The following is a 24398-nucleotide window of genomic DNA, read 5'->3' as shown; positions in this document are numbered from 1 at the left end:
GACGTTGATTAGGCATTGTTATTTAGCAACCTAACCTGTTTTTTCCTAGTAGTTTATTTTTATGGGCCTTGTTTTGCAAATTTTTAGACTTATATTTACTGTTTCCATTCATACTATAAAATCCCAATATACTGTTTGGTATAATTTGTCTTACTTTATTTATTCAAGAAAAATAAGATTTTTATATTTTATTTTATGTTATTATTATTATTTGCTAAACTTAAACGTCTAATTAATACAAGTAATTTACAAACAGCTATTAAAGATACTGTATTGCTAAAAGGATCGTAAATTTGTGTGCAATACATCGTTATGAAGTTTATATCTATAATGAAATCCATAGTATTTTGCATCTGTCGGTGAATGTAGTAAGTCTGTAATGTATGTTATGTATGTGTACAAGATATTTTCCACGTACACCTTCTTCCAACCAATTTTGATATGTGTCTAACCAACCAGTAATACCCATTATGAACGGATTATACACATAAATGGTTTTCGATAATTGTGCACCTTTTTGTATTGCACGGAGGCTAATCATTTTTTTCAAGAAAAGCCTAGAATGCATCAATTGAAAAATAAAATATACATAAAGCGTTCTTTAACCATAATATTTATCTGGTATGGAAACGGTCAACATTGCTCTTCAAGACTTTTTGATTTTCTTAAAAAATGATCAAAGTAGAAATTTTCCATGCATAATAAACATTCAACGACGTTCCATTAAAATGAATCCTAAATATGGATGTTATGAAAAAGTATATAAGTAAATATACTAAATGGAAGGATCATAGACATATAATTAAGGTTAGTAGTTGCAACCTTTATGAAATTAAGAACCAAACAACGTAAGTTGAATGTATCTTGCTTCTAGAAATTGAACAGCAAAATTTGAATGCATCTCAAGATGATAATTCATGACGCTATGATGGTATTAGTCTTGATCTTCCTATATTTTCACTATAAAAGCATTGGGAGTTCCATTCTGTATTTCATAGATTTCCCAAGCTACCATAATTAAGTCATCAGAAACAAGTTTTGGGCTTCTCAACAATGACGTCTCATTGGCTTTTATTTGGTCTCTTGGTGGCAGGCTGCTCCCTTGCGTTTGCTTCGGACCCTAGTCCTCTTCAGGACTTCTGTGTGGCAGACCAAAATAGCACAGGTAAGAATTTATGTGTGAAAGTCGAGAAACTCTCCTGCATTCATGCATGATTTGAAAACATATCATATTTAATTGTGATTAATAGTTTATTTATTTTTCTTGGTGTAGTATTCGTGAATGGCTTGGTTTGTAAAGAGCCGAGGCTTGTACAAGCTGATGATTTCTTTTATAGTGGGTTGCAACTAATGGGAAATACCTCGAATGCGGTTGGGTCTGCTGTGACTCCAGTGACCGTAGAAGAGTTGCCAGGACTTAACACTCTTGGTATCTCAATGGCACGTATTGACTTTGCACCACAGGGTATTAACCCCCCACATACACACCCTCGGGCCACTGAAATTTTGACTGTTATGGAAGGCCGTATTCTAGTCGGATTTGTCACGTCCAACCCTCAAAACCGACTCATCACAAAAGAACTTCAGAAAGGCGATGTTTTCGTTTTCCCAGAAGGCCTGATTCACTTCCAGAAAAACGTCGGAAATGGCTATGCTGTCGCTATTGCAGCTTTGAGTAGTCAAAATCCAGGTGTTATTACCATTGCAAACGCTGTTTTTGGCTCAAATCCCGATATCGCTGGAGATATTCTTGCAAAGGCCTTTCAAGTTGACATCAACGTCGTCTATCAAATTCAATCCAAATTCTAGCTTTTACGTGCTTTTAAAATGTTGATTTTCTTATCAATGGTGTGGTATTTGTTATGTTTATGTTGCTATATTTAAAATTCAATGAAATAAATCTATATTAATGTCATACTGATTTTGATTTACTTATGTGGAATGAACTACTTCAAAAGTAAGATATAAACTCAAAACGCAAGAGTGTGCAAGAAATAGACGTAGAAATCATAAAGTTAAATTTACGTAAGGGTGTCCAAGAAAATAGACTTAGAAATCACAAAGACAAACCTAAGGGGGTGCTTGGAAATTGGATAAATTGTTTTTAGCTTATTAACTTATTGCTTATTTGCTTATATCGATGAGAATAAACACTTTTTTAAAATGTGTTCGGATTAGTTTATTGCGGTGGAAATAAACAATAACCAATAAGCATTTTAAATGTTTGGCAAACAAAACAGTTTTTATAAATAAAATAACAAATAAGCAATAAGCAATAAGCATCCCACCCCTTGCTTATTAAAATCAGCTTATTTAGCTTATTACTACCGCAATAAGCTGATTTTTAAAGACTTCTTTCCAAACACTTAAATTTTTGCTTATTGCGGTGGGATTAGGCAATAAACAATAAGCAGCCTATTTTTTCCCAATCCAAACACCCCCTAAGTTTGTGCAAGAAATAGACTTACAAATCTCAATGACAAACCTACGAGTGTGCAAGAAATAGACTTAGAAATCACAAAGACAAATTTACATAAATAACCCACTTGCTTTAGAAAGACTAGAAGTTCAAGCATCAATTTTTTCAAAAAGATTAATGTGGTTCTTGGTGTTTCGATTACTTACTAGGTCGGTCAACGACCTATACAAATTTAATTTTCTATCCTTTTAACTCTTTTATTTTAGTTGTCAAAATTAAAAATGAAACGAAACAATCCCCAACCCCATCCACCTCACTTTATGCCACCCTCCTCCCGTTCCAATCCCTTCTGTTGTCACCTTCCACCACCACCGTTGTCATCAAGAAGGTGGTTAGGGCTTTACCTAAACCTATTTGCATCATCTATCTTCAGCATATCCAACTATAAACAAAGAAAAAACTTCACAAAATTCAACCCTAAAAATAGAAATCACGAAGTGCTTTGGTCTCATGACCATCCTTTCAAGATTTCGTTAACTAAAAGAAAATGAAGTATACATAGTAAAACATAAAAATCTATGTTTAAAAAAGCCACAGAAAAGCTTCTAGCTATTGACATTCATTGGTAACTAGAAAGTGAGAGCATCAAACATACAAACAAATATGTCAAAATACAATGTCACGAACAGAAAAAGAAAATGTATATATGCATGTTGTCTACTACTTAAAACACATTAAACACATGTACCTACATCCATATCAATAACAAATTACATACAAATTGAAAAATCTTAGTTTCATGGATTAAAGAACAAAACCATATGTTACTCATGACATAAGACGGTCGGTTTGAATAGCCAATTACAACCACATGAACACAAAGTAAAGAAAATAGAGTTTCAAATACCATTCTTTATTAATCAGAATCAACTCCTAAAACTCAAAGGTGGCTAACCAATTTATAATTAAACTAAAACCCTAATATGTCTCATAATTATGATTGAAATCATCTTTATTAAGTGATAATAGAAATTTAAATATTTTATTAATAAAGGGCATAAAAATTCTTAATAAAGATAAATCTTAACCGAAAAAATTATAAAATAAAATAACCTTAATAAAATTAAATGGTTGATTTATCAGACAAATACCTTGCATCATCTTCCTAATAGTGAAAACAACTTATCATCGGGCGTACATCTCTCATCCATGGTTTCCAAAGGACAAACAACTTCCACACTTTAAAACAAATACATATAAATCAAACAAGACAACATGCACGATTGTAGTTTCAACCTACATATATTCCTACTGATTGTCTCAATTAAGGTTAGTAGTTGCAACCTTTATGAAATTAAGCACCATACAAACCTAAGAGTGTGCAAGAAATAGGCTTAGAAATCACAAAGACAAATTTACATAAATAACCCACTTGCTTTAGAAAGACTAGAAGTTCAACCGTCATCTCAATTATGTTGAGACGTATTATATATAGCCAAAGATAAAAGAGGAATATCCAAAGGATAATTACATAGATTACATAACAGAAGACGTAAAGAGATATGCATGCTAAGATTTATCTCTAACATTTAAATTATGTCTGGATTTATCTCTAATATCCCCCCTCAAGCGAATCAGTGGTGGACATAGACAAAGCATGGATCGAAAAAATTCTAACTGTGAACATAAAAGGCTTTCGGTGAAAATGTCATCATCCTGAAGAAGCTTGGTAGGCACAAATTTCGTGCGTAGCTTCCCGAAAGAAACAAGCTCTCGGATAAAGTGATATTCAAGATCGATGTGTTTGCCACGCTTATGTGAAATTGGATTTTGAGTCAAGAACAATGCCCTTGACAAAACGTAGAATATGCTTAGAAACTTGATAATGAGTAGTAGTAGGAGTTTGTAGGAACTGACTAACTTGATTAACAACATAGGAAAAATCAGGTTGAGTGATGGTGAGATATTGTAATGCCGCGACAAGAGACTGATAAAGAGTGTGATCTGAAAACGCAATACCCAATAACATACAAAATCAAAAATCTAAGTTTCTGTGACAACCTGAAATTTATTCCATCACTGTAACCCATTTCCGTTAATAAAACTCGTTTTCATTAAATTCTTCCGTTAACATTTTTGATCATGCAAATTAAATTGGGACTTTTAATTTGACTTCATAAGTGTTGGAACGAATTAGAAACTCGTGAAACACCCTCAATATTCCCTTAAAAAGTTTTAGTTACAATCAAGTCAAATTACGACCATTTAATCGGGTACGACCATAAGCCCCGTTTAACGTCGGTATTGGGTAGATTCCCACCTGGCCACAAACTCAAAACCTATATAAAGGTTGAGTGGTCATCTACTTGAACTTTTGCCACTCTAGTCACTCTCTCTCTACTCTCTCTCTTCAAGGCCCGATTCTTCCAAAAATCTGCAAGTTTTCGTCCCCCAAACTGTAAGTTCTCTTACCCTAGATTGTTCTAAAGCTCATTTCATGTCAATATAGCATTAAAATCATCCAATAACGCCGAGAACAAGGAGTTTACAGCCCAAGAACATTCTTAGGTCGTAAACCCCTAAAAGGGTGCCAAAATGCCCCTAAACCCCTTCCTTAGGCTTAGAGACTAGCTTAGAACTTAACCTTGAAGTGTTTTGGGCCTTAAACATCAAGTTTGGAGGCTTGAATGAGGGTTTACGGCCCAAGAACATTCTTAGGCCGTAAACTCCCTCAAATGATGCAAAATGAGCCCTAAACCCCTTATTTAGCCTTAGACCTTAACCTAGAAACTTGTAGGAGTGAGCATAGGACCACAAAAATGAAGTATAAGAGGTGTCCAAGGGTTTACGGCCGTAAACCATAGTGTTCACGACCGTAAACTCCCAAGGAGTGGTCCAAGGACCGCAAACTCCAAGGGAGTCCTCTTTTAGACCCTAATCACTTCTCAAGCCATGGATTTAACCTTAGAACCCTGCCTAGTGATGTAAGAGACCCTTAAGCACTCAAATACACTCCTCCCATGAGTTTACGGCCGTAAACTCATGGGGGAATTGGTCCCTCAACCGCAAACTCTCCTAAGGTGGGTAATTAAAGAGTAAACTCCATAGTGAGGCCTTACATCCTTCCTTTCAACCCAATAGCCTCCTAGCACTTGACCAAAGCGTTTTTCTTTGCATTAGGATTTCTATACGTGTTAAATTAGTGTCTTAATCACTAATTATATGTAAACATATGTCTTCATATGTTACTAGGGTCATAAAGTGTGTTCAAGTCTTCACTTGACACCAAACACTCAACCGAGACTTCCATTCGATCCACTCGCTGCAGGTGAGTTTATACCCCTTAATTAACATTTCAAATGTTTTTAGATGTTTTTATGGGGAGGGGGGAACACAAGTTAAATACAACAAGTTATAGTATCAATCACATGTGATTTATAACTTGCTAACAAAAAGGATTTTCTATACTTTTAACTTCTTTGTAAACAAAACAGTTTTAAATAACTATCAAACGCATTTTATGTTAAACTGTTAATAAACTATTATCAAATTATTTTTAAACCTCTTTTCTTTTAAAACTATATCTACACCAATATATTTATATAAGTAAGACTTGAAGGACATAGGACTGATAGCTCGCCTTACTTCTTGTTCTTGCTTGATTGTGGTCTTGGGGCATACTGTTATCTGTCCGACTGTCATTGAATTCTTAGTTATATATCATATATATTTGTGTTAGATATGAAAGTCTTCACGTAATTCAATACCTTTGTAAATCAAAGGCATGCAATCCCACACTCTATTTAACTATAATAGGTATAGTTAAGACTACTGCTCATTACCCCTATCACTATGATGCTCACTATAATTACTACTATTACGAGACAATACATGTTAAAGAAAACACTCTATACATTATACAAAAATGTTCATTATACTATAATACAAGAGAATACACTAATCTAGAATATGACACACTATTCCTCTATACGGTACCCTATTGTGCAACCACCGTGTAACCAGCGCTTCCCGGAGGGAAAGCAACCACTACATGTATAGATCTATACAAGACGGACCCTATTACAACCCGACTGCTAACTACAGTCCGAGCCGACTAGGCCCAGGGGTGACGAAACATATGACCGGGAAGGTCGTCGGACACTCTATTATCACTCAGATTGGTTACATGAGAAATCACATTTATACCCAAGTCAACACACTAAGAATTAAAGGCTAAAAACTAACTTCCCGAAGTGAATATATATACATATATTACTACATTAAAGTTTGCAACACTACTATATCCAGCCGACAGTAAAACTGCTGAAATAAGATATTATCTTTCTTCATTTACTTTACATAAATGAAATCTATACCCTTATTTTCATGATTGACAGTCTCAATGGGAAAAATTTTACACACTCAAAGGATTCAACTTACAAATATGCAAATCTGGAAAATATAGGATTTTCTAGGGATCTTACCATTTTCAAACATTAATCACAACTTTTACATTACATGATTGTAAACACTTTTATACAAGCAACGTCACTAAATTCTTATGAACTCACCAGCTTTATGCTGATACTCGTTTTCAAAATAACTTGTATTCTCAGGTCAAAAATAGATAGGTACTGATGCAACTTTTGAGAAGATGGAGCATATACAAGACCCACCTTTTATTTTGTTTATACTTTTGGTGTCTATCAAACTGTACAGAACACGCTTGTATTTACAATTACTATATTAATGCAATGGTTGTTGTCGCTTGTTTTTACTATTATGCAATTCTTATGATACTGTACATGACGTCCTCCATCCCAGAACGTATTCCGCCGTTCTCGGTTTTGGGGTGTGACAGATTGGTATCATAGCATTGTTTATAGTGAATCAAGTATATCAACCCATAAAAGATATACGAACTATAAACACTTCGGGACTAAAACACTCTGACCAAAAATATATACTTTTAAATATTAAAATATTTAACTAAGTATATATATCTATACATCCATAAATACAAAGGGTCAGTATCATACTAGAACAAAACAAAAGTATTAAGATTGTTGAGCAGCACAATTAGGCTTAGAGACATATAGTCACATCTAGGTGGATGTAGCCTGATCAACTATATTTTCCTAGGAGTGACTAGCATGTGCCTAAGAGTGACTGTGGCATTGCAACAAGTCTAAAAACTTACCAACACTACCACAAGAACATTAGAACAAGAATACTATAGGAGTATTCTGCATTCTATTAACTACATATATGATAACTAAAAAGGGTTGTTACTAGTAGGGCAATAGTTGCTAAGTGGATACACCACGGTTACATGTGACTAGGGAGCTATAGACTTAGAATCTGTGACCTTTGCTTCATTTCCTATTCTTGTTTGATTGTGGACTTAGAGTTAGGGTCGCTTATTCGAAGGTCTATCCTGCTTCAGTTACATGTAATTGGTATGCACTATGCAAGTATTGGGTCGGCTAGTAACGATCATCTTATAAGTACCTTAGATTATCTATTAACCTTTCTTTCCCCATTCTCGCATAGATTGCATGGCTGGCTTCCACCATCCCGGCGATCCGTACTATCCAAACCAAGGCAATGGGGGATGGCTCAATGAGGAGCCAAAAGATGATCACCCGATCCCGTTGGATGATCACCATGCTGAAGGCTTTTCGAATAGCTCCGACTCCGAACCAGAAGTCAACAACCTTCCCCGAGTAGCTCCAAACCCTAATCCCCATTCGGCATTTCAAGGTCCCACCCCCATGTGGGAAATAACCTTGGACCGATGGAGCAATGAGCAGGGTCATCCTTTACCTTTCAACGGAGACCAAAGCTTCTACAACATAAGAGAGGGAGGTTCGGCGGACCAAGTCTTGCCCATCATGGTCCGAAGGATTTCCAGGAACGCCGAGCAAGGTCAAGCAGCCATTGGTAGAGTTGTGGAGGTTGATGCCAACTCTAACCTCAACACTGTCCGCATCCGGTAGCTGGAAGAAGCTATGGATAGGACTAGGAGGACCAATGAGGCTCTGCAGTAGCAACTAGCTGCATCCCAAGCCGAAGTCTAGGAACTCCGGGCGCGTCAGAGGGCACAGGAACGACATCTTAATGAAGTTGTGCGCCAACTGGCTGATCTGAGGGTTCGCCCAATGGATACCCGTCGCCAGTAGAAGATGTCCACTTATCTTCCTCTTTTGTTTAAGGAATAGCCTTTCTTTTCTATGCTCGGTAGAGCACTGGTCTGTAAACATTCCTAATTTTGAAAGTACTTTACCTAGACTCCTAGGCTGCCAACATTTTCCCTTATGATTTGATGTAAGACCTACTGTTAGGTCACTTTTCCCGAACTCATATTACATCATTAATACCAATAATATTGGCAGTTACCTACTCTGTTACTATGACTCTATCTGATAGTTGGACTATGTCGATTTAGTCTATGAAATGCTCTCATCATATATCCAATTGATTCTTACTACTGTCATCATCTCTATAAACTTTCAGTAAAAGATGCCTCCCCGCAAGCGCCCGAACAGAGGCAGACCTGCGACTCATACTCCAACTCCACCACCTCATCCTCCACAGTTCGATCCTGTGATGTTTCAAACAACTGTAACAGCTGCTATAGCTCAAATGAATTCCGGTGATGCCAGTGGAGCTGAAATGGGCATCAACTCCAGACACGGTGAAATTCCCTCACATGCACAGGGGTGTACTTATAAGGATTTCATGAACTACAAACTGACATTCTTCAATTGGACCGGAGGGATCCTTGCTTTGTCCCAATGGATCGAAAGAACTGAAGCTGTCTTCGAAATGTGCTCATGCCCCGAAGAAAGCAAAATAAAGTTTGTTGTTGCCACTTTCACCGAAAGGGCCTTGACATGGTGGAATTGCCATGTCAAATCACTCTCCTTTGTAACAGCCAACGTCATGGGCTGGGGCACACTGAAGGACCTATTGATGAGGCAGTACTGCCCTAGGGGCGAAGTTCAGAAAATCGAAGAAGAACTTTGGAACCTTAAGATGAAGGAGACCGACATAATAGCTTATACTGCCAGATTTTGCAACCTGGTAGCTATGTGTCCTAACATGATCCTTACTGAAAATAAGAAGATAGAATGATACATCTGGGGTTTAGTGCCCCCGTATCGAGGGAACATGTTAGCATCACGCCCTACGACCTTTGACAGCGCCAAAGAATTGGCCCAAAGGTTGATTGATCATGAAACTCCCTCCACCCCATCAACAACCACGGCGATTACCACTGCACCACCCAAATCATCCGACAACAAGAGGAAGCGTTGGGATCAGAAGAAGGGCAAGAAAACTCAATCCTCTTCCAAAAACCAACAGATGGTGGCCGTCATGCTGCCACCACTCCTGCTACCCCCTGTGCCAGCCAAATCCTATGCTGGAAACCTACCCAAATGCCCCAAGTGCCCCTTCCATCATAATGGCCCTTGCCGTGAATTGCACTGGACTAACTGCGGTCGGAAGGGCCATACCATTCGGTTTTGCAGATCCCAACCCAAACCTATCTCTCAAGTCCCCAGCTCAGGAGTGAGCCAGGCCTGCTATGGTTGCGGCAAGGTAGGTCATTTCAAGAAAAACTGTCCGAAGGCCGGGAATATGGGAGGAACAGGAAGACTACTTGCTATTGGCCACAATGAAGCAGTAGCCGACCCCACAGTAGTCACGGGTACGTTCCTTCTCAACAACTCTTATGCTTGTATCTTATTCGATAGTGGAGAAGAAAGAAGTTTCATAACTAAAACTTTAAACACTTACTTAAGCAATCCCCACAACCACTAAAAGAAACATTCGTCGTAGAAATGGCTAACGGAAAGACAGAGAGCTCTAACGAAATCTACGTAGGTTGCACCCTCACGCTAGATGATCATTCATTCCCAATCGACCTCATACCAGTATCGATCAAGAGTTTCGATGTCATTGTGGGCATGGACTGGTTGAGTCTCCATCGTGATGATATCCTGTGCTTCGACAAAGCAATCCGTCTAAATCTACCGAATAATGAGACCCTGTTAATCTACGGAGACAAACCTAGTACGAGCCTTCGCGTCATCTCAAGTATTCAAGCCCAGAAGTACTTGCGTAAGGAATATCGCGCATTCCTTACACACGTTGTCGACACAAGCCGGAAAACGAAAGATCTAAAAGACTTCCCCGTCGTATGCGACTTCCCTGACGTCTTTCCAGGGGAGCTACCAGGTTTACCACCCAAACGTCAGGTTGAGTTCATAATCGACCTAATCCCAGGAGCTACCCCCGTAGCCAAATCGCCCTATCGTCTAGCGCCTTCCGAGATGAAAGAACTGTCCGGTCAACTTAATGAGCTACTCAACAAGGGCTTTATAAGACCAATCTTCTCACCCTGGGGAGCACCGGTCTTGTTCGTAAAGAAGAAGGACGGATCATTCCGTATGTGCATCGATTACAGAGAACTCAACAAGTTGACGGTCAAGAATCACTACCCTTTTCCCCGTATAGACGACCTATTCGACCAACTGCAAGGGGCTAGTTACTTCTCCAAGATTGATCTTAGGTCCGATTTCCAAAGGGCAAACAACTTGCACACTTTAAAACAATACAAATAAATCAAACAAGACAACATCCTACTGGTTGTCTCATTTATGAGTTCTCGAGTAACCTTAGGGAGGTCACCATGTTGATAAAAAATGCAGCATATTGTAACACTAGTGTCGTTATTTAATTTTATTGAATTTCCCTTAAGAGTTATAATAAATAAAGAAATAATGTTATAAAATAATTATGAACAATTATATAACATAAAAAGATGTATTTTGTTTTGGCAAAGGACTAAAAACTATAATTTTAAAACTTAAAATGTTAAGATCATGGAAGGAGGGACCAAAGTTGCCAAATTCTTTTTACTTTCTTGAAATCACATGGGGGAGGAGATCCTTCACGGAAGCCGATGGTAAAACTTATCTCCTTTTCATCCCATGTAAAACTCTTAGACCATATCGTAACTTGAATGTCCTGTGACCGGTTTTGTTGTGTTTCTAGCAAAGACTGTACCGAGAAAGTAAAGAAATATAAGGAAGAGGGTAATCAAGTGGAAGACAATGAGACAATAAGGGTCATATGAATTTTCCCTTCATTAAACCTAAATTCTGCAAAAGAGAACTTGATTTTTTCAAAAACCAAGTTTTAATTTACATGCCTTATGTGCCTATTTGTAATAGATTATATCATGTTGTGCGCTTTAAAAAATTAAGAAGTTCAACAACTATTATTTTTTCTTGACGAGTATGGTCCTTATGGTTTCGAATACTTGCATGATCGATCCATAACTATGTAAAATTGTAAATTGACTGTCGCATAAGTTCAAATACGTTTTTTATCCTTTGCTTTTACTTTTTATAATTCAGAAAGATAACAAATAAACCCAACCCAACCCACCCCACCTACCTTACCTTACATGGCCATACCTACCGCCATTCCATTAATCTCCCTTGTTCGGTCGCCCTCCACCGCCACCACCGTTACCATCACCATCCACAATCACTATTTCAACGAAGAAGGTGTTTAGGGTTTAACCCACCCCTATTTTCGTTATTTGTCTTAAACCTGACCATCAAAAAATAAAGCAACCACCTCCCCATATCCTTGACAACTAAATAAACATTATAAAGCCCCATGGTAACCTGCAAATGAGAACCAAAGATGTAACATCCCAACTGTCAGGTATCATTATTATTCCTTCTAAATTTTCAAGTTTTAAGGTCTAATCGATGAGTTGACGCTATGCCTCGTCGAGTAGAAGCGGGACAGGACACGTCATTTATTGAGGGACTCGACGAGTCGGCAAGAGGGACTCGACAAGTAGGAGCTGGCAAAGGAAACCCGAAATTTTAGGGTTTTTGCACCCTATATATTGGACCATTAGCGCCTCCCACTGTCCTCTATCACCCCTTGAGAGCCAGAAATTCTAATTTCCGTGAGTATGATCTTGGAGAGTGTTTTGGAGCTTTGGGAAGTGATTTTTGTGAAGGAAATTTGTAGATCAAGAGGCTAGCATCAAAGATTTCGTGTGGATCCAAAGTCTACTTCAGCTTGGGAACGTTTTGGAGGTAACAAGTGGTTACCTTGACCACTTTTCTTCTAGAATCTTTCATATGTGAAGATTAGGTCTTTCTTTAGCTATTCATGAAGGGATTATGGTATGGGAGCTAGATCTGAAGTTGAAACTTCAGATCTGAACCTCTTTTGAGCCCTAAGTTCATAAAGTTCTTAATAGTGTCATGAAGGAACCCTTGTTTATGAGTAAAGTCCCATTATGCAAATACGTAAAGGTAGCAACTTTACGTTGCTAATACACTATAGGCACCTGGATCTACTGATTGGATCAAAGGGATAGCTCATAATCGCTTGATCATGAGAATATGCATTTGGACTCGGCAAGTCTGGGAGATGACTCAACGATTCGGGTAGGGTTTTGTCCAAAATGGTCCCGCATGGACTCGGCGAGGTCTGGGAGATGACCCAATGAGTCAGTTTTAGTTCCAAGCACTGGATCACGTATCGAATCGGTGAGTCTGCTTCTAGACTCGGTGAGTTGAGTCGGGAAATTCTGGAATCAGTGGGGTCTCGAGGCAGAGAAAGGTATTTTCAGCATATAGGTCAACATGGACTGTTGACTACTGACCAGTGACTTGACCTTTACTATGGGGTGTCCTATACCTCCCAAGGGTTTTGGTAATTTGGGTAATTATTGCGAGGACCACTTATGGGTACATGCAAGGTGGTTGGAGTTATATCTGGAGGTGTGGACAGTATCATTCCGAGCTGTTAGCAAGGTGAGTTATTCTCACTACATTAATAGGGTCTAACGCACCAAGGTCGGCCCTTTAGTTGTTATTTGGTTATGGTATGCTATATGTGGTTATGATCTGTTAGATCGGTATCAGGATCGACAGTACGTTGTTATGCTCTTATGATCCGTAAGGATTGGTATGTTAGTGACCTGCTAGATCGGTGCTCTGGTTATGAGGGATTGCTAGTATTGATGATCAGTGAGATAGTTATGTTTGATACTTGTATATGACATTATATGTTAGTTATGTGCACATGGTTATTTGCTTAATGGTTGGGTTGAGGCGGTCCTGCTTTGTGCTGAAGGCCAACATACCCTACGAGCGGTCCGGAGAGACTGTAGGCCTGTACGGCGGTCCAGTCATGACAAAGGCTCGGCATAGACCCATATAGACTGTAGGCCCTGCAGGGCGGTCCAGTCAAGCCTAAGGCTCAGTATGCATGTTGTTGATTATCTGTTGCTGATAATTTGGTATTTTGGGGTAGCTCACTAAGCCCTCGGGCTTACAGTTTCAGTTTATTGTTTCTTGATTTTTTTCATAAATTTGATACAGGTATATGGTGGGATGAAAATAGATTGAGACGAATTTCACTAATTTTAGAGTTGTTCAACAATTTAACCTTTCCTCAATCTTCGCCTCTTTGCTCCGTGTTCTATCATCGTTGAAATCTAGGGCGAACGGTGAGCCAACAACCCCACATAAATCAACATTGGTGGTTCGTGTGTTTTTATAAAAAGGTTAATGGAAGAGACATATATGATTAGATGTAGGAAGTTCTTTCCAAAATCTTCATTAGAAAGTATACATAGAGATTAGGTACATCAAACATGGTTATCAATCTCAGCCATTGGTAGATCAAACGACGTTGATTAGGCATTGTTATTTAGCAACCTACCCTGTTTTTTCCTAGTAGTTTATTTTTATGGGCCTTGTTTTGCAAATTTTTAGACTTATATTTACTGTTTCCATTCATACTATAAAATCCCAATATACTGTTTGGTATAATTTGTCTTACTTTATTTATTCAAGAAAAATAAGATTTTTATATTTTATTTTATGTTATTATTATTATTTGCTAAACTTAAACGTCTAATTAATACAAGTAATTTACAAACAGCTATTAAAGATACTGTATTGCTAAAAGGATCGTAAATTTGTGTGCAATACATCGTTATGAAGTTTATATCTATAATGAAATCCATAGTATTTTGCATCTGTCGGTGAATGTAGTAAGTCTGTAATGTATGTTATGTATGTGTACAAGATATTTTCCACGTACACCTTCTTCCAACCAATTTTGATATGTGTCTAACCAACCAGTAATACCCATTATGAACGGATTATACACATAAATGGTTTTCGATAATTGTGCACCTTTTTGTATTGCACGGAGGCTAATCATTTTTTTCAAGAAAAGCCTAGAATGCATCAATTGAAAAATAAAATATACATAAAGCGTTCTTTAACCATAATATTTATCTGGTATGGAAACGGTCAACATTGCTCTTCAAGACTTTTTGATTTTCTTAAAAAATGATCAAAGTAGAAATTTTCCATGCATAATAAACATTCAACGACGTTCCATTAAAATGAATCCTAAATATGGATGTTATGAAAAAGTATATAAGTAAATATACTAAATGGAAGGATCATAGACATATAATTAAGGTTAGTAGTTGCAACCTTTATGAAATTAAGAACCAAACAACGTAAGTTGAATGTATCTTGCTTCTAGAAATTGAACAGCAAAATTTGAATGCATCTCAAGATGATAATTCATGACGCTATGATGGTATTAGTCTTGATCTTCCTATATTTTCACTATAAAAGCATTGGGAGTTCCATTCTGTATTTCATAGATTTCCCAAGCTACCATAATTAAGTCATCAGAAACAAGTTTTGGGCTTCTCAACAATGACGTCTCATTGGCTTTTATTTGGTCTCTTGGTGGCAGGCTGCTCCCTTGCGTTTGCTTCGGACCCTAGTCCTCTTCAGGACTTCTGTGTGGCAGACCAAAATAGCACAGGTAAGAATTTATGTGTGAAAGTCGAGAAACTCTCCTGCATTCATGCATGATTTGAAAACATATCATATTTAATTGTGATTAATAGTTTATTTATTTTTCTTGGTGTAGTATTCGTGAATGGCTTGGTTTGTAAAGAGCCGAGGCTTGTACAAGCTGATGATTTCTTTTATAGTGGGTTGCAACTAATGGGAAATACCTCGAATGCGGTTGGGTCTGCTGTGACTCCAGTGACCGTAGAAGAGTTGCCAGGACTTAACACTCTTGGTATCTCAATGGCACGTATTGACTTTGCACCACAGGGTATTAACCCCCCACATACACACCCTCGGGCCACTGAAATTTTGACTGTTATGGAAGGCCGTATTCTAGTCGGATTTGTCACGTCCAACCCTCAAAACCGACTCATCACAAAAGAACTTCAGAAAGGCGATGTTTTCGTTTTCCCAGAAGGCCTGATTCACTTCCAGAAAAACGTCGGAAATGGCTATGCTGTCGCTATTGCAGCTTTGAGTAGTCAAAATCCAGGTGTTATTACCATTGCAAACGCTGTTTTTGGCTCAAATCCCGATATCGCTGGAGATATTCTTGCAAAGGCCTTTCAAGTTGACATCAACGTCGTCTATCAAGTTCAATCGAAATTCTAGCTTTTACATGCTTTTAAAATGTTGATTTTCTTATCAATGTTGTGCTATTTGTTATGTTTATGTTGTTATATCTAAAATCGAATAATATATATACTACTGTCATAGTGATTTTGATTTACTTATGTGGAATTAACTACTTCAAAAGTAAGATATAAACTCAAAACCCAAGAGTATGCAAGAAATACACTTAGAAATCACAAAGTTAAATTGACCTAAGAGTGTGCAAGAAATAGACTTAGAAATCACAAAGACAAACCTAAGTTTGTGCAAGAAATAGACTTAGAAATCACAAAGACAAACCTAAGTTTGTGCAAGAAATAGACTTAGAAATCACAAAGACAAACATAAGAGTGTGCGAGAAATAGACATAGAAATCACAAAGACAAATTTACGTGAATAAGCCACTTGCTTTAGAAAGACTAGAAGTTCAACAATCAAATTTTTCAAAATGTTTAATATGGTCCTTGGTGTTTCGATTAGTTACTAAGTCGGTCAACGACCTATACAAATTTAATTTCCTATCCTTTTAACTCTTTTATTTTAGTTGTCATGATTAAAAATGAATTTAATAATCCCCAACCTCATTTACCTCACTTTATGCCATCCACCTCCCATTCCATTTCCTTCTTCTGTCGCCTTCCACCACCACCACCGCTGTCAACCAGAAGGTGGTTATGGTTTTACCCAAACCTTTTTGCATCATCCATCTTCAACATATTCATCTATAACCAAAGAAAAAACCTCCTAATATCCAAGCCTAAAAATAAAAATCACGAAGTTCTTTGGTCACCGACCAACCTTTCAAGATTTCGTTAACTAAAAGAAAATGAAGTATACAAAGTAAAACATAAAAATCTATGTTTGAAAAAGCCACAGAAGAGCTTCTATTGACATTGATTGGTAACTAGAAAGTGAGAGCATCAAATATACAAACAAACATGTTAAAAATACAATGTCATGAACAGAAAAAGAAAATGTATGCATGTTGTCTACTACTTCAAACAAATTAAACACATGTAGTTACATCCATATCATTACCCAATAACATACAAAAAGAAAAATCTAAGTTTCACGGATTAAAGAACAAAACCATATGTTACTCATGACATAAGTCTCTTATGATCGGATTGAATAGCCGATTACAACCACATGAACACAATGTAAAGAAAATAGAGTTTCAAATACAATTCTTTATAAATCAAAATCAACTCCTAAAACTCAAAGGCGGTTTGCCTATTTATAATTAAACTAAAACACTAATATGACTCATAATTATGATTGAAATCATCAAAAGTAGGAGATTCTATAAATCTAAATTTTTTATTAATATAGGACATAAAAATTCCTAATAAAGATAAACCTTAATCGAAAAAAATTAAAAAATTAAAAAACCTTAATTTAAATTAAATCATTGATTTATCATTCAAATACCTTGCATCATCTTCCTCGTAGTGAAAACAACTTATCATCGAGTGTGCATCTCTCATCAATGGTTTCCAAAGGACAAACAACTTTCACACTTTAAAACGAATACGGATAAATCAAACAAGACAACTTGCACGCTTGTAGTTTCCACCTACATATATTCCTACTAATTGTCTCATTTATGAGTCCTTGAGTAACCTTTGGAGGACAACCATGTTTATAAAAAAAATGCAATATATTATAACACTCGTGCCGTTATTTAATTTTATTAAATTTCCCTCAAGAGTTAAAATAAATATATAAATAATATTAAAAAATTATTATTATTAATTATCTAACATAAAAAGATGTATATTTTTGGAAAAGAACTAAAAACTATTATTTTAAAACTTAAAATGCTAAGATCTTGGAAGGAGGGATCAAAGTTGACAAATTCTTTTTACTTGCATGACATCACATGGGGGAGGAGATCCTTCATCGAGGCCGATGGTAAGACTTATCTCGCTTTCATCCCATGTAAAACTCGACCTTTTGAATCCTTATCAAACCATATCGTAACCTAAATGTCCCCCAAATTGGTTTGTTGTGTTTGTAGATAAGAGTGTACCGAGAAAGTAGAGAAACATGAGGAAGAGGGTAATCAAGTGGAAGGTAGCGGGACAATAAAGGTCATATGACCTTTCCCTTCATTAAACCCAAATATTGCAATAGTGAACTCGATTTTTTCAAAAACCATGTCTTCTTTACTTGTCTTATGTACCTATTTGTATTAGATTAAATCATACCATGTGCTTTAAAAATGTGAGAAGTTCATGCTAATTGTTTATATATTGACTAATATGGTCGTTATGATTTCACTTACTTGTGTGACCGATACGTAACTATGTAAACTGACCTTCGTATATTTTTAAATATGTTTTTTTTTGTCTTCTTGTTTTACATTTATAATTCAGAAAGGTATCTATCAGACCCAAACCCTACCCACCCCCACCCCCAACCCTACCTAATGTCACCATACCTACCCCCATTCCATTCATCTCCCTTCTTCGGTCGCCCTGAACCGCCACCGTCATTACCATCACCATCCTCAATCATCATTTCAATGCAGAAGGTTTTAAGGGTTTAACCCACCCATATTTTCATTATCTATCTTCAACCTGAACATCAATAAATAAAGCAACAACCTCCATGTAGCCATGGCAAATAAATAGAAATTATGAAGCCCTATCGTAACTAACAAATGATAGCAAAAAACACACAAGGATTCTCTTGAAATTTGTTACTCACTAGCAAGTGTGAACCTAAAACATATGAACAAATAAGCCAAAAATACAATGTCACTAGAAACAAAAAGTGGAAGTGTGAACGTTGCCTACTATTTAATTAAACTAAACACATGTACCAACATCCATATCAATAGCAGATAACATATAAAATTACGAATCAAGGTTTCATGGATTAAAAAACAAAACCTTGTGTTACTAATGGAAAATGGATTAAGATGACAAAAGTTCCCCTGTCATTAAAACTCGTAGGGAATGGAGTCGAACAAGGGGGTGCACTTATCGCCTAATCAAGTAAGGAAGATGAGAAATAATTTATTGTTTCCTGAATTTTTTTAGAGTTGTTTAATAATTTAACCTTTTCCTCAATCATCGCCTCTTTGCTCGGTGTTCTATCATCGCTGAAATCTATGGCGATCGTTGATCCAACATCCACACAAAAATCAAAATTGGTCGTTGGGGTGTCTTAGAAAAAGGTTAATGGAGGAGACATATGGTTAGAGGTATATTATTGTAGGAAGTTGCTTCCAAATTCTTCATTAGAAAGCACACATAGAGATTAGGCACATGAAAAATGGTTATAAATCTCAGACGTTGGTTGATCAAACGGTGTTGATTACGCATTGATATTTAGCAACCTACCTTGCTTTTTCCTAGTAGTTTATTTTTATGGGTTTTTTTTACAAAATTTTGGACTTATATTTACTGTTTCCATTCATACTATAAAATCCAAATATATTTTTTGACATAATTTATCTTTCTTTATTTATTCAGCAAAATTAAGATTTTTTTTGTGTAATTTTAGACTTCTAATTAATACAAGTAATTTACAAACAACTAGTAAAGACACTGTGTTTGTAAAAGGGGATCTTAAATTTGTGTGCAATACATCGCTATAAAGTTTATGCTGATAATCCGTAGTATTGTGCATTTGTGGGTGTAAGTAGTAAGTATGTAATGTATGGGTACATGATATTGCCCACGTACACCTTCTTCTAACAAACCAATAAAACCCATTATCAAACGCATTATACACATAAATAGTTTTCGATAATTGTGCACTTTTTGGTAGTGCACGTAGGCTAATCTTTTGTTTCAAGACAAGACTGGAATGCATCAATTGAAAAATAAAATAAACATAAAAGCATTCTTTAACTATGATATTTATCTCATATGGAAATGGTCAATATTGTTCTTCAAGACTTTTTCATTTTCTTAAAAAATTGATATAAGTAGAAAATTCCTATGCATAATAAACATTAAAGGTTCCATTAAAATTAATCCTAAGTATGGAAGTTATGAAAAAATATATACCTAAATATACGAACTGGAAGGATCATAGACATATAAGGTTCGTAGTTGCAACCTTTATGAAATTAAGAACCAGACAACGTAAGTTGAATGTATCTTGCTTCTAGAAATTGAACAGCAAAATTAATTTGAATGCATCTCAAGATGATAATGATGACGCTATGATGGTATTAGTCTTGATCTTCCTATATTTTCACTATAAAAGGATTGCGAGTTCCATTCTTTATTTCACAGATTTCCCAAGCTACCATAATTAAGTCATCAAAAACAAGTTTTCAGGCTTCTCAACAATGACATCTCATTGGGTTTTATTTGGTCTCTTGGTGGCGGGTTGCTCCCTTGCGTTTGCTTCGGACCCTAGTCCTCTTCAGGACTTCTGTGTGGCAGACCAAAATAGCAGAGGTAGGAATTTATTTGCGAAAGTCGAGAAACTCTCCTACATTCATGCATGATTTGAAAACATATCATATTTAATTGTGATTAATAGTTTATTTATTTTTCTTGGTGTAGTATTCGTGAATGGCTTGGTTTGTAAAGAGCCGAGGCTTGTACAACCTGATGATTTCTTTTATAGAGGACTGCAACTAATGGGAAATACATCGAATGCTGTTGGGTCTGCTGTGACTCCAGTGACCGTAGAAGAGTTGCCAGGACTTAACACTCTTGGTATCTCAATGGCACGTATTGACTTTGCACCACAGGGTATTAACCCCCCACATACACACCCTCGGGCCACTGAAATTTTGACTGTTATGGAAGGCCGTATTCTAGTCGGATTTGTCACGTCCAACCCTCAAAACCGACTCATCACAAAAGAACTTCAGAAAGGCGATGTTTTCGTTTTCCCAGAAGGCCTGATTCACTTCCAGAAAAACGTCGGAAATGGCTATGCTGTCGCTATTGCAGCTTTGAGTAGTCAAAATCCAGGTGTTATTACCATTGCAAACGCTGTTTTTGGCTCAAATCCCGATATCGCTGGAGATATTCTTGCGAAGGCCTTTCAAGTTGACATCAACGTTGTCTATCAAATTCAATCGAAATTCTAGCTTTTACATGCTTTCAAAATGTTGATTTTCCTATCAATGGTGTGATATTTGTTATGTTTATGTTGTTATATTTAAAATCGAATAATATATATACTACTGTCATAGTGATTTTGATTTACTTACGTGGAATTAACTACTTCAAAAGTAAGATATAAACTCAAAACCCAAGAGTGTGCAAGAAATACACTTAGAAATCACAAAGTTAAATTGACCTAAGAGTGTGCAAGAAATAGACTTAGAAATCAGAAAGACAAACCTAAGTTTGTGCAAGGAATAGACTTAGAAATCACAAAGACAAATTTACGTAAATAACACACTTGCTTTAGAAAGACTAGAAGTTCAACCGTAAACTTTTTTTTTAAATGATTAATATGGTCCTTGGTGTTTCGTTTAGTTACTATGTCGGTCAACATGTGCAACCTATGCAAAGTTAATTTATTATCCTTTTAACTCTTTTTTGTTATAATTAAAAGTGAAATTAGATAAACCTCAACCCCATCCACCTCACTTTATGCCACCCACCTCCCATTCCATTCCCCACCCCCGTTGTCAACCAGAAGGTGTTTAGGGTTTTACCCACACCTATTTGTATCATCTATCTTCAACCTCTCCATCTATAATCAAAGAAAAAACCTCCCACGATCCTTGCTTAAAAATAGAAATCACGAATTGGTCTCCGACCACCCTTTAAAGATTTCCTTAACTAAAAGAAAATGTTACATAGTAAAACATAAAAATCTATGTATGAAAAAGCCACGCCTATTTGCATCATCTATCTTCAACCTGTCCATCTATAATCAAAGAAAAACTCTCCCAAGATCCTTGCCAAAAAATAGAAATCACGAATTGGTCTCCGATCACCCTTTCAAGATTTCCTTAACTAAAAGAAAATGTTACATAGTAAAACATAAAAATCTACGTATGAAAAAGCCACGCTTATTTGCATCATCCATCTTCAACCTGTCCATCTATAATCATAGAAAAACCCTCCCAAGATCCTTGCCTAAAAACAGAAATCACGAATTGCTCTCCGACCACCCTTTTAAGATTTCATTAACTTAAAGAAAATGTTACATAGTAAAACATAAAAATCTATGTATGAAAAAGCCACAGAGCTTCTCTTGACATTCATCGGTAACTAGAAAGTGAGAGCATCAAACATAGAAACAAATATGTCAAAAATACAATGTCACGAATATAAAAAGAAAATGTATACATGATGTCTACTACTTTAAAAAATTATATACACACATGTAGCTACATCCATATTAATATCTAATAACATACAAAATTAAATGTAACGACCGAAAAATACAAGCAATTTTAAATTTTTGAAAAACAGCTCGATTCCATTAAATCTTTACAAAAAGGTTTTCAATATAAAACATTTAACGTATTCCCAGAATCACATTACTACAAAATTACGAGGAATGGTACGATCACGCCTTCGCCTTGCCACAGTCTCCTAAAGAACCTGAAAAACATGAAACCACAACTGTAAGCCCAAAGCTTAGTGAGATATCCCCAAAATACCAACTACTAATACCATACACGCATAACATGCCATAACATATCAGATCATATAACAACCATGCACTTCGGGTCTACTGTGTGACTGGTCCGCCGCACCGGCCTACAGTCCACCTAGTCCACCCTCTGAGTCTATCCACATACATCGAGTCTGCAGTGTAGTTGGTCCGCCCACTCTCGGGCCTTCAATCCACCTGGTCCACTCTGGTCCACTCTCTGAGTCTACAGTATGACTGGTCCGCCCGCACCGGGCCTTCAGTCTATCTGGTCCACTCTCCGAGCCTTCGGCACGTCTGGTCCGCCCTTTCGGGGCCTACAGCCTATCCGAACCGCTCGCTGGGCCTTCGGGACAACCGGTCCGCCCTGGGTATCTTGGCCTACAGCAAACAGCAGGACCCGCCTCAACCCAACTCCAGTCCAAACAACCATGTGCACATATACATACAATCATATATCAATTCACAGTCAACAAACGGATCAACAGATCACATAACATATCATCATCCTAACCAGGATATCGACCTAACAGGTCACTAACAAAGCATCTCCCTATCTCTTAGGATACCAATCTCAATCAGGTCTCTAACATATACCATCCTAACTCACAGGATGCAAACATATCAAAGCAGCAACATAACAACAACTACCCAGATCTCAATCCGATAAGGGCCGATATTGGTGCCTTAGACCCTGTTGATATAGTGACGATAACTCACCTCGAAACTGCCGGCTGAAAGGATAAGATCCCGCTGCTCCAAGCTCCGACACGAACTCCTCCACTGGACACCAACACACTCACTCAATAAATACCCTTAATTACCAAAATACCCCTGAAAGACAACTGGTCAACCCTTGGACAAGGTCAAAGTCAACCCCTGACTGACTCTACTCGCCGAGTCAACCCGATGACTCGCCGAGTCCCCATACTCATAACTTCCCTCAATCCGCGACCTAACTCGCTGAGTCACCCCGAGACTCGTCGAGTCCAACAACTCTGAGTCCACTCGCCCACAACTCACCGAGTCGTCCCGCAACTCGCCGATTCTCGACTCAACCAGAAAATATTGGGACTCTTCGACAAGACTCGCCGAGTCCAAGAACAGACTTGCCGAGTCTAAGGCTATCTTCAACCTACTCGCCGAGTTGTTCATACAACTTGCCGAGTTCCAGGCCATCTTCATCCAACTCGCCGAGTTGTTCTTCCAACTCGTCGAGTTCCAGCTCATCTTCAAGCAACTCGTCGAGTACACCCATGTGACTCGCCGACTACCACCGGTCTGAATCCATACAGAAGCATTCCATGCCATGTAATTGATCCAAAACATAGATCTAGCCTCCTACAACTCATCCATCATGTAAAGTGGCAAACTTTACGTGAATCTAAAGAGATCTATGCATTTTGCACATTAGGGCTAAGGTTTGGGACATGATAGCTTCATCCAACACTCAACACATGGACTTTCATGCATTCCAACTCTTCTCCATTCAAGATCTGAGGTAGCAACCTCAGATCTAACCTCTAAACTCCAATACATCCAAAGATATGATCTCTAATACCCCCAAAATGATACATCTTGGAAATAGCAGCTCAAAAACGAGATATTACCTCAAAAGAACTCCCCAACTGCAATGAAACTCAATTCCAAGCAAAGCCCCTTGCTCCAAGCCTCTTCTTCTCTAAGATCTCTTCAACAACCACCTCTCCAAGCTCCAATTTGCTCAACAATGGGGTTTCTCCACGAAATTAGGGTTTCTGGGACTCAAGGGGTGATAAAGAGGCTGGGAAGGAAACATAATGTTCTTTATATAGGGCTCAACCCCGAGAATTAGGGTTTTCTCC

The 24398-nt window shown here is 37.3% G+C and overlaps 3 protein-coding genes across 3 annotated transcripts; all 3 read left to right on the top strand.

The window, feature by feature from the left end:
• The first annotated feature begins 1018 nt into the window (after positions 1-1018).
• LOC145072979 (putative germin-like protein 2-1) lies at positions 1019-1870 on the top strand. The gene is made up of 2 exons (XM_079019501.1): positions 1019-1165; positions 1274-1870. The coding sequence occupies exons 1-2, from the start codon at positions 1054-1056 to the stop codon at positions 1807-1809; spliced, it is 648 nt and encodes a 215-aa protein (XP_078875627.1). The 5' UTR covers positions 1019-1053; the 3' UTR covers positions 1810-1870.
• A 13302-nt stretch (positions 1871-15172) lies between these two features.
• LOC145072917 (putative germin-like protein 2-1) lies at positions 15173-16039 on the top strand. Its single transcript, XM_079019409.1, has 2 exons — positions 15173-15319; positions 15428-16039. The coding sequence occupies exons 1-2, from the start codon at positions 15208-15210 to the stop codon at positions 15961-15963; spliced, it is 648 nt and encodes a 215-aa protein (XP_078875535.1). The 5' UTR covers positions 15173-15207; the 3' UTR covers positions 15964-16039.
• A 4200-nt stretch (positions 16040-20239) lies between these two features.
• Positions 20240-21120, top strand: LOC145073012 (putative germin-like protein 2-1). Its single transcript, XM_079019554.1, has 2 exons — positions 20240-20384; positions 20493-21120. Exons 1-2 carry the CDS (start codon positions 20273-20275, stop codon positions 21026-21028), a joined length of 648 nt encoding a protein of 215 aa, XP_078875680.1. The 5' UTR covers positions 20240-20272; the 3' UTR covers positions 21029-21120.
• The last annotated feature ends 3278 nt before the right edge of the window (positions 21121-24398 follow it).

This window comes from Lactuca serriola, chromosome 9 (assembly GCF_051521515.1).
Source record: "Lactuca serriola cultivar US96UC23 chromosome 9, Lser_US96UC23_V15, whole genome shotgun sequence".
Classification (NCBI taxonomy): domain Eukaryota; kingdom Viridiplantae; phylum Streptophyta; class Magnoliopsida; order Asterales; family Asteraceae; genus Lactuca; species Lactuca serriola.
This window is presented reverse-complemented; position numbering and strand designations above follow the sequence as displayed.

Bases quoted from the DNA above. Each gene is read 5' to 3' on its own strand.
- LOC145072917 (XM_079019409.1), top strand. From the start codon at position 15,208: ATGACGTCTCATTGGCTTTTATTTGGTCTCTTGGTGGCAGGCTGCTCC. The intron at 15,320-15,427 runs GTAAGAATTTAT...TTCTTGGTGTAG, and splicing joins GGCAGACCAAAATAGCACAG to TATTCGTGAATGGCTTGGTT.
- LOC145072979 (XM_079019501.1), top strand. From the start codon at position 1,054: ATGACGTCTCATTGGCTTTTATTTGGTCTCTTGGTGGCAGGCTGCTCC. The intron at 1,166-1,273 runs GTAAGAATTTAT...TTCTTGGTGTAG, and splicing joins GGCAGACCAAAATAGCACAG to TATTCGTGAATGGCTTGGTT.
- LOC145073012 (XM_079019554.1), top strand. From the start codon at position 20,273: ATGACATCTCATTGGGTTTTATTTGGTCTCTTGGTGGCGGGTTGCTCC. The intron at 20,385-20,492 runs GTAGGAATTTAT...TTCTTGGTGTAG, and splicing joins GGCAGACCAAAATAGCAGAG to TATTCGTGAATGGCTTGGTT.